This window comes from Trichoplusia ni, chromosome 2, assembly GCF_003590095.1.
Source record: "Trichoplusia ni isolate ovarian cell line Hi5 chromosome 2, tn1, whole genome shotgun sequence".
Taxonomy (NCBI): domain Eukaryota; kingdom Metazoa; phylum Arthropoda; class Insecta; order Lepidoptera; family Noctuidae; genus Trichoplusia; species Trichoplusia ni.
The window spans coordinates 2,734,990-2,745,328 of NC_039479.1; the positions used below are offsets into that span (position 1 = coordinate 2,734,990).

The 10,339-nt window shown below is 37.8% G+C and overlaps 1 protein-coding gene across 1 annotated transcript in view; it reads right to left on the bottom strand.

The window, feature by feature from the left end:
• Positions 1-9,991, bottom strand: part of LOC113503345 (guanine nucleotide exchange factor subunit Rich) — a 32,061-nt gene extending 22,070 nt beyond the window's left edge. The window contains exons 1-12 of the mRNA XM_026885237.1: positions 9,679-9,991; positions 8,803-8,910; positions 7,943-8,092; positions 6,584-6,767; positions 5,118-5,251; positions 4,027-4,118; positions 3,572-3,688; positions 2,737-2,893; positions 2,323-2,436; positions 1,811-2,074; positions 1,106-1,274; positions 434-625 (exon numbers count right to left, since the gene is read on the bottom strand). Of these exons, the coding sequence (XP_026741038.1) occupies positions 434-625; positions 1,106-1,274; positions 1,811-2,074; positions 2,323-2,436; positions 2,737-2,893; positions 3,572-3,688; positions 4,027-4,118; positions 5,118-5,251; positions 6,584-6,767; positions 7,943-8,092; positions 8,803-8,910; positions 9,679-9,819 (1,822 nt within the window). The 5' untranslated portion in view covers positions 9,820-9,991. The remainder of the gene's footprint in view (positions 1-433; positions 626-1,105; positions 1,275-1,810; positions 2,075-2,322; positions 2,437-2,736; positions 2,894-3,571; positions 3,689-4,026; positions 4,119-5,117; positions 5,252-6,583; positions 6,768-7,942; positions 8,093-8,802; positions 8,911-9,678) is intronic.
• Between the last annotated feature and the right edge of the window lie 348 nt (positions 9,992-10,339).

A 10,339-nucleotide genomic window follows, 5' to 3' on the forward strand; every position in this document is an offset into this window, starting at 1 on the left:
GGAACATGGGGGCTTTGGCCTCAGATATAGACTTTATAGTGAGGCATACGGAAAGGCAACAAAATATTCCTAGATCTAAGAGCCTACTACCATTTCTTGTAATGAGACTGGCATTTGCGAAAGACAACAATATATCATTGTCCCGCTACCACAAGCGCAACAATCAACTTAAAAAATGGTACTACTTTTTCTTTAAATGACTCCAGCACTAAGCAGTTTAATCCTTGCGTCGCGGAGGTTTCACAAACATTCATTTCACATGCACAAATACACCCAGTCTCAGGACAATCGGGTCCTACGCGGTGATCCCGCGACACGTCACGCTCAGCGAATTTAGCGTGATGATTTCAACTCTCTCGTTATACGTGTACTCTATATATATATATACCTTCACAGAATTAATTCCTCTAAAACTTGAAAGCCGATCACTCACTGTCGTCATTGCAGTTCAGCTCGTATATGGTGACGAGCGCGTCGGCCCCGAACACGACCAGCTGGTCGTCCAAGATGTCCAGCACGAACACCTGCGACTGCACGCGGACTATCTTCGCGAACTTGTTGTCGAGCTTCGCCTCTCGGGGATAGAAGCGGATCTCGTCGTGACCGTCTAGGATGCTGTAGCAACCTGGTTAAATAAAAAGTTGTCATATTATTATTTTTTAATCTCTTTTTTTACAGACAACATACTAGGCAGTTCATCTGTTTTATATTGAGGTTTTGGTGAGACATTTGTTCAGAGGTGAACCGGGATAGATAGATCTACTTTAGTCAACGGTTGAAGGCACGTTTGAGGTGGGTTTTTGAGAACTAACGCTAAATAAGTCGCGTTACTTGTCTAAAGTTTCTAAATGTTACTTCATTTCTTTTTTATCGGTCCTGCCTTTTTTATAATTGTAAATTGCATTATCATCGGGTTTGAAGCTACCCTGAAAATTTCTGCCTACCAGCTTATCGGGAAGTGCCTCAAATTTGAGTTACAAAAATTCAACCGAAACGACAAGCAAACAAGAAAATGAGTGTATAAAAACGTGGGCTGGGAAAATTGACTTGTATAAGGCCTTAAACATGAACAATGAGATGAGTAGTGTGTATGTGTGTGACGCACCCACGACCACACAGTGGCGCCACCACAGCATGCCGCCGGCCACCACGAAGTCCTTCTCCTGCGCCTCGTTGCCGAACAGCTTCCAGCGCCGCGCCGCGCACGAGTACAGCGCCAGCCCCGCGCGCCCCGCCACGCACACGTTCATGCCCGACTCGTCGATGGCGCTGTACTGTGGGACAGACAATACTCATACTAATTCAAATTATTTCAATAAATCTATAAAGATTGACATTTTCTTCTTCATACTGGCGTAAGCCGCGAGTAGCTCGTGGCTGCGCTATAACTGCATAAGTTGATCGATCACAGGTTAAGCTTGACGCGGTTGGTCCGTAGATGGGTGACAATCATTGTCATAGCGAGGTCTTCCGTGTTTCAGAAGGCACGTTAAATTGTGGGTCCCGGCTGTGCTACATGCATGTTTGACAGTCGTACGTGAAGTCAGAACTAGAAAGTCTGACAACTAGTCTAACAAAGGGACTTCGTGTTGCCCAGGTAACTGGGTTGAGAAGGTCAGATAGGCAATTGCTCTTTGTAATCACTGGTCCTCAACTAAGTCCGGTTAGGAGCCAACCCCAAAATAGTTGGGAAAAGGCTAGGATAACTGGCGTGAACTGCAATGCACTATTAAATTAAGCTATCGTTGGTTTTTAAAGATCTGTTTTTTAAACTTTAACTAATCAGCTGTTTGATTCCATAAAAACTTACCCTTAAAGGCCAATTCGTCGCAATATAAGTAGCTGGTAACGGCAACACGATCCATTGTTTCCTGCACTCGTTATCATCAACAAACTCCCTGTATTTAGTACTGCTCTCGTATTCCAAGTTAGGCTGGTCGGTCAGACCGTTCTCTGACTGGTAGACGTCAGCTGATGAGTCTATGATGGATATCTTAGTTCGTTTCGTTAAGTTATCTTCTAGATTGACGTAGAGTTTGTCGTCGGCCTGAAGATATAGGTGCCTCTGGTTGCTCTGTGGATAAAAGCAAAATACGAAGGTCAAGAAATATATTCTATTATATATGTAGTATAGACTAGCGAGATCTGGTAGACAAATATGGTCTACTAATGACAGTAGGTATATCATCAAAAGAACATGATGTAGTCAATATAGTCGGTTTTCATTTTCATGACCACTTTTTTTATTTGCTAGAAACACAATTTTTATTTGGAAGAGTTACCATGCACATTGATTCTTTTAAATTTAATAACTTCACTCACCATGCAAGGGTTTACACTAAGTGGACTTTTGACAAAGTCCAATTGAATTATATTCGTACTAGAATCTCCTTCTACTTTCACCATCCATAATTGGTATCCTTCTGTGGCCCATTCCTGTAAAAAAAAAATGGGTTTTTCAGTATTTAGGCGAATCAATTATGTAGTTTCTTTATGTAAGTTCATAGAAGACCGAGAGCTAATTCTCCCTTAGGGTGGTAACTGAACCCCGTATGTAATATTCCATTGTTTTATTCCGGTGTTCCTATGTACTGTTCCAGAATTTCTCATCATAAGGGGACACATTCTTCTTAAATGTGAAATCGCTTTTCACCAAAGACTGTAAGGGTTTTTACAAACATTCAAGTCACAAACACAGAACACATAGACAACGCTGCGATCCAGTTGGGCACGTACCAGACTGGACACAACGAGCGGGTTGTGGCTGGCGCGGTCCTGGCTGAGGCCGTAGTCCCAGGCCAGCGAGCACAGCAGCAGCGCGCCGAACGTGCTCCAGGCCGACACGCCGCCGCGCTCCCAGCTCACCGCCACCGCGCGACCGTCCGCCGTCCATCTGGCGGAACATGCACGTATGGTTACAGTAAGACCCATCCTCATCTTAAACAAATATTCTTATACAAATTATGTAGGTAGGTATAATAAAGCAACAACGGCGAGGAATATACAATTATAAGCCCCAAAACCGAACAGGATCATAGTATAGGCAGCAAGAGCCACTTCGTTCCGTAAACACGTATAGTTACCGGCACGGACCTTGAGCGCTCGGCGGAAGAGTGCGCATCGTAAAATAAAAAGCCAATCAATTGTGCGTACGGTACTCATCGTCTTGAGGTGCATGCAGGTGCAGCAAAGAACGAATTTCAAGCAATCACGAGTGACGGTTATGGCGCGATGAGCTGCGGGCCAATCACTGCACTTGAGTCCGCCCCACGCCTCACTTCATACCGCAAAAGGGAACCCAAAAAATGACTTCTGCGCCAGTGAAAGTCAGCGCTCAAGATCTGTGCCGGTAACTATACCTGTTGATTTATTGACGAGCGTTTGCTTCTAACGGTGCATAGTTGTCAATTCAAACAGAAGCGTACCAACAAATCTTAATATATTTGCAGCTACAAAATTATAGTTCAGGGGCCCGAAAAGGGTGATTGGGACCTGTCTAATTCCAGCTTCTGAACAATAATTTTCTATTCAGTCGCAGTTAAATCTTTTACCAGCGACTTCATATTCATACCTCACACATTTAACAGGTCCCGGATCACCGGGGAAGTCTTTGGAGCTGAGAACCATTGTATGTGACAGTTCCAAGCCACCGGTAGCTTCGTCTATCGTGAACACATCCACTTGTGAACTGAAATTTGTTAAATGTAGGTATTATAACAACTCTTAAAAAACACCAACATAAAGAGACAATATTATATTAGTCAAGTACCCAAAATACAACTTTTATATCACTATCAAAATTAGGTTATAGTATTTAGATATAGTACATAAAAATTTACTGAACTTCTTTCAGAATCACATTGGAATAAATAAGTTTGATTTTTCATTTTTAAAGTTCATTTAAGTTCCTACTAAAAGACCAGAATTATATTAGTAAAAAACAACCAATTTAGTTAGTTTCTGGGTAAGTTAAATAAAATCTGAAAATGGCAACCATAGATATGAAATAACAAGTTTCATACTTACTTTTTCCTGCCAATAGCAATTAACCTAAACTTGTGATTAACTCGCGCACAGGTCGCGTCGTCGATACCGGGCGCCCATATGCCTTGCACTGCCTACAAAATTTAAAAACAATGATCGAACACAGACAACTGTTAATGTTATAAATCCTAGCAAATACTTGATTATAAGGCTGCGTTTCCAACAGGGATGCGTCAAGATCTATGTGATTCTTAGGCCCAATATTACATTACCTTTAATTTAACTAGCATTTCGGATAGAACATATTTCGGTGGGGCAGGAAAAGCCTATATACAAGCTCTCACTTGTATTAAAGCTATTGCTATTACATCGCTGTTAAGGAAATGACCGCGCATGCGCCATGGCACTATGTAGCAACAATTTTTTGATAAATTCTATTCTCAAGTTGGTTACTTTGAATCTTCCTCAACGGCTCCGCTTACCTGATGAAATCTCAGCCTTAGTTTTTTTTACTAATACATAAATCAGTGACGAAATACAAGCTTCATAAAATTATTCTCACTCAGAAGAGACAAAACAATTATTATTATTACTTAAAACGTGTTTATAGCCTAAAATACAAATCTCGTTTTTCAAACACTTCAGGAACAGAAAAAAGGTTTGGAATTATTACATTGTTTTGAAAAATCAAGAATTCATAATTTACAGTTTTATTTTATGATACCACAAGCTTTAGTGTGTTTTTACTTTTATTATATATTCTGGCACAGGAAATCACTCAAACCGATCAAGCCTACACAGTGATAAAAAGTGGTTCCGAGTTAAAGGAAATACAACACTCTTTCAAACAATTCTTACCATCAGATCTGTGTCCAATAATATCTGGGATCGTTAAACATATATTAATAAAATACTGATACATAATCAACTGATATTACCACCAAACTGGTCAAATACAAAAAACAACAAATATTTTGCTCATACAGCATTCTTTAAACAAATGCAAAATAAAAAATCTGTAAATCGCTTTTGCTTTTCCAATTCCTTCCGGCTTTTTTCAACATTTTATCAAAATTACACACATTACGTTAGCATCAGTGGTTCAAACGAAATAAGGCCTTATTACTACTCACGTTCGGATCAAATTTCAGGTTGGGTGCAGTGAGGTAGGCCGCCCGTCCGTCGTTCAGTGTGATGCCGAAGCCGCACACCAATGGCGAGTACTCAATGTCATTGACGTGAGTATTATCCTCTAGAATCGGCTCGGCTGAAATTATTTATAGTTTAATTAAAAAATAAACAGATAATATTAATCTCTATTAATATTATAAATGCGAAAGTAACTCTGTCTGTCTGTCTGTTACGCTTTCACGTCTAAACCACCGAACTGATTTTAATGAAATTTGGTACAGAGATAGAGTTGACCTCGAGAAAGAACATAGGATAGTTTTATCTCGGACTTTTGAAGAGTTTTCTTGGAAACGCTATATAACCGACCTCCACGCGGGCGAAGCCGTGGGGGAAAAGCTAGTATTAAAATATAAGGGTAATTTGTGGTAAAGAGTGTGATTTTTATTCATCCAAAATAATGAATAAAACCGGTGAAGTGGAAGCCGGAGTGGCGACGCTGAGGTTTCCGTATAAATAGACTAAAGAAAATTTATGGATACACACCTTCAATTTATACTTTGGGGATGGAACAAAATTAAACGCAATGCAACGTCGCTTTCTAGTTAAGAGTGGGGTGACAACTGACGAGTTTCTAGATTTTACCTTACGGTATGGTGTCATACATTTTAAACTATAAAAATAGGTATCCCGTATATTTTTAAGTGTTAAAAAATACCCTAATTGCATAAAGTTTAGTCTTAATTATCTTAAATCGTGACTCAGCGCACTAGCATTGTGAAGACTTGTTACATAAGAAATTAATAAAACATATATTCGATTTTGAGAAAAAATAGTCCAAGGTCTAAGATAAATATCGATATAGAAGATTGTCTAATTAATTTTGTTCGATTGACTAAATATGTGTATTAGTCACATTGCTTTTGAAAATGTGATTTCAATGATGATGAGCAATAAAACAGTGACGTCACAAGCCGTATCTAATTTCAGCTGGAGATATGTATGTATATTAGATAGGAAAAGAAGGGCTTTTAAGGTTTTTAAGACTGTTTCAGGATTCAATGACTACTCTACTTGTAATTTCAATCATGTATAGTTTAACACATTTCTTTTCCTTAAATTAAATTTTAGTTTTTTTGCTTAGCCCTTTCTTCAATCTACACAAGTTCTGTTAGGGAAGTATTCCAGTTTAAATGAACTATATTCTAAAGAATTTAGCTGAACATCTTACTAAGTATAGAGCGACTGCGTATCTGATTTACAGAACACATTTTCAGTTAAAAATTAAAGCTAAAAGCTTTAAAGAAGTATACAAATAACTGTTCTTTTGCATCGAGCAAAGAGAATACTTTAATAGAAAGAGAGCAGCCGAAGATAGATCTCGATGGTGTGCAATTTGGGAGGCCTTTATCTAGCAGTGGACGAATATGGACTGCTGATGATGATAAAAGAGAATATTTAATTCGATTACCTTTAGAAACCTGTTGGTTTATCGAGAAGGGTATCCTGCCGAGGTCGAGGCAGTAGTCGCGGTTCTGCGTCCCGTCCCAGCGGTAGCGCAGCAGGTGCGCGCGCGTCGTGCACACCAGGATCTCCGTGCCCGATATGCAGCACATGCGCGTGATCTGACCGTCCCATACTAAAACCTCTTTGAACTGGAAATAAAGACCGTAGTGGTTTCTTAGGTTTACGCGAATTTTAGACATTGAAATAAAACTACTTTTACGGATTTTATCGCGGTTTAATTTTAGATTTTAATTCGGGCAGCCCGTGACCATGATACCAGCAAAGGTGTTGAAGCGTCAGGAACTAAAATCTAAAATAAAACCGCAGTAAAGACTGCTTCAATACATAACTGGGTAATTTTGTTAGACATGTAAACTATTTTCAACTGTTTTCGTAAAGAAGGTTATCAATTCGCCTATATTTTGTTAATATTTTAATGTAAAATTAGTTCTGTCTTTCTGTTACGCTTCTGGGGTAATTTGCAATATGGACATAAAATGGTATAAGGCTAGCTGTAATTCGAAGATAGGACGAACTACTTTTTGCCGTGATAATCATAGTAGTGATAATCAAATCAAAAATTGTCCAATTGTCCATCCCCGGAGAATAGAAACACCTCAAAAAGGGGATTTATAATGTCAAAAACCCAAGGCAAAATTATGTTATTTTTGATAGGTTCTCTTACCACACATGTGTATTTAAAAAAGAATTTCTCCATTCCTCTTTCACTCGAACAACATTATTCATACAAGTCAGCAATAGAAAGTTTCAATCTTATCCAAGCAACTTACATGTATTAATTAGCATATATAAAGGAAATGCAAATTTCTGAATAATTAACAGTAAGGTAATCAGTATTATCTTGATTATTAACTTAAGTATACATAAACTACACTTTGAAATTATATATAAACCTTACTTTGAGGCCTTAAATCTTTTACATTATTTTGTTGCTTTTATCTCCCCGCTTCCTGTTCCTTATCTACATACTGGAAAAAGTTTGTCCCAAATAGTTGTTCTCATTGTAACAAGCAAAATAACAAGTATACAATTTAATTCAATTTATTTTATTTTCAGGCAACATGGCCCATAGATATATACTTTACAGACTATTATACATATAAATTATACAGAATTTGTTAGTAGATAAAAACTTAAAACTATATTAGTAACACTTCCTAGCACTATGTGTCCAATAAATGCTTACTTTACTCTGGGACCTCTCTGCTATTGCAGACACAAAGGGTACACAGAAAGTGACTGAATTGAATCCATTTGTAATTAAAAACAAAAACAAGGAGGTTTTTAACTCTTAATGAATTACCTGTGTGATCTTAAGTGAGGGAATGACTTCCTTGACAAACAACTCAGCCGAGTCCCTGCGTAGGCTGGCGGTGGGCGGGTCATACTGCTGGTATGCTGTGTGCTCGCTGTGGGCTTCTACATTGTAGAGAATTAGGTGGCCTTCCGATGTCTGGAACATGGATTAAATTATTAAAATAGGACAATGTAATAAACTTAATAACCAATTAATATTCGATATTATAAATACTTTGATAACTATTGTGAGAATGACTTATTATTAAAAGATGCAAAGATTTACTCACGCGTACCTATCGGGATTGCCCGACTAGTTTCAGACCCAACCGGAGTCTTTAATCATGAGCTGACGCGGCGAAACCGCTGCATCATTTAATAATTATAAATACTGTTTGTATTTATTGCAGTGACTATCATTTTTTAGATCTCCTGGATTTTTGCTGAAGAAAAATGAGTGACATCAACCCAGGACGAGGGTATGGCATGTGGATATGTCAGATTCTCGCCGGTTAAAAAGACAGGGCCACGGGATCACTCACGCTTGCCCTGCGGCTTCGCGAACCACCCGCCACCCGCTGGCATGACCTTACAGTAATTGCAGGCTATTTGTTTTTTGATGTTTCACAGTATGCGGCCACCGCATGCCGCGCACACTCGAGATTCCAATAGAGTTCGCATTAACGCCGATTGGACATAGATACATAACAAAACTGCCATGAACTGTCAGTACCTGTGTCAGATGTCCATGCTGCGACTCTTGCCGGTTCTAGACAGGGCTAATAGCAGCTACAGATCTCAATTACTTGCCAACTAACACTCTACATTAAATAGAAAATTAGAAGAAAAAATATTTTTAAAACTTACAGAAATACATATCATGGACGAGTCTGGCTTCCATTCCACTCCAACATTGACGCCTAGTCTCTGAAGAGATTCTGTACTCCTCTTGTGATATACAATTGGAACGGTGGGCTGAAAATAAATATCACAAAGGTTACCATTACACCACTTAGCTACTTCTAGTTTTAATCTGGTTGATGTAAAACCTGGTCTCAGATTGTTCTAAGATGTTTTTGAGACATCCTTGATAATTCTTAGTTCTGCTGGGTTTCATTTAGTGTTTTAGCAAGTGATACTAACTTGCTAGAATATAAAAAGACAATGGTACACCTAGGAAATAAACCTGTAGTTTTGACTTGGCAAACTACTTCAAAATTGCTGTTTTATATTTATTTGGATAAAAATCAGAACAACATAGGTCAATTAAACTGATTTGATAAGAATATAATGATACAGTTAAAGCTGTGTATGTGCTAGATGCACAGGTAAGATACACTGTAAGATGCAAAGAGTATTTCTTCCTAATCTTCTGTATGCTAAAAGACAAAAAGGTCTTACTAAAGCTATGTTTACCCATGTTTTGAATTCATGTATATTTTTCTGAGGCACTAAACTGCTTATATTTTTTTAAAGAAAAGTACAGATTATTATAACAATTTAGAAGAAATGGTCAACACATGTCCTTTTTATTGATACTGGTGGATAAGATTTTCAGATAACAAAACAGGTCTTTATCAAAATGAATTTATTGAAACATAAGGAAGTCACTCTTACTGGTTCACATGAGGAGATACATTTGCGATTGTGTTTGACTAATGTAAATAAACTACACCTTGACAAAAGATGCATTGGATTGGGCTGTCATGATGACCTGAATGTTTACAAAATATAATCACATACCTTGCAAAACCATACAGCAAAACTGTCATCACTCAATGAAGCAAACAATATTTTGTCTCGATTTGATACGATCTGTCTTATAATTTGATTATCTGCACCCAGATTTTTCAGAACTTTGGGCCAGCCAATTGGAAAATACATCTTGATTGTAAAACATTTGCCACTTTTATTTATATATTGTTGAGCACTAATTGCCTATATAAAATTAAATCTACAATATCCGTTGTTAAAATAGGAAATTCTGATATGATTTGGTTTAATTATTATAAATATTAAAGCTTCCCACAAACGTCAACACGGATCGCCACCACAAACTAAATGTCATTTCATTCATGGCTCGTTCTCATTTGACTTCAGTGTTTACGTTCATAAATAATATTTGCTGATAATAATAAATTCAATATTTTTTATATTTTAAAAACTACGGAGGTAAACCCAAAAGTCTGCTTTCAATAACACAACCAAGGCCCCGTTAGTTTTAATCCATTTTACTAATTGGTGACTTGTTTCCAACACTGTACGGTAATTTGCAAAACATTAAGTAGATGTACAAAACCTATACGAAGAGTATAATATTATGATAATACAAATCATAAGAATGTAATATAGATTGAGTTTCAACATCTCGCTGCTCATGCCCAATTTATTGTTATATTTTTAG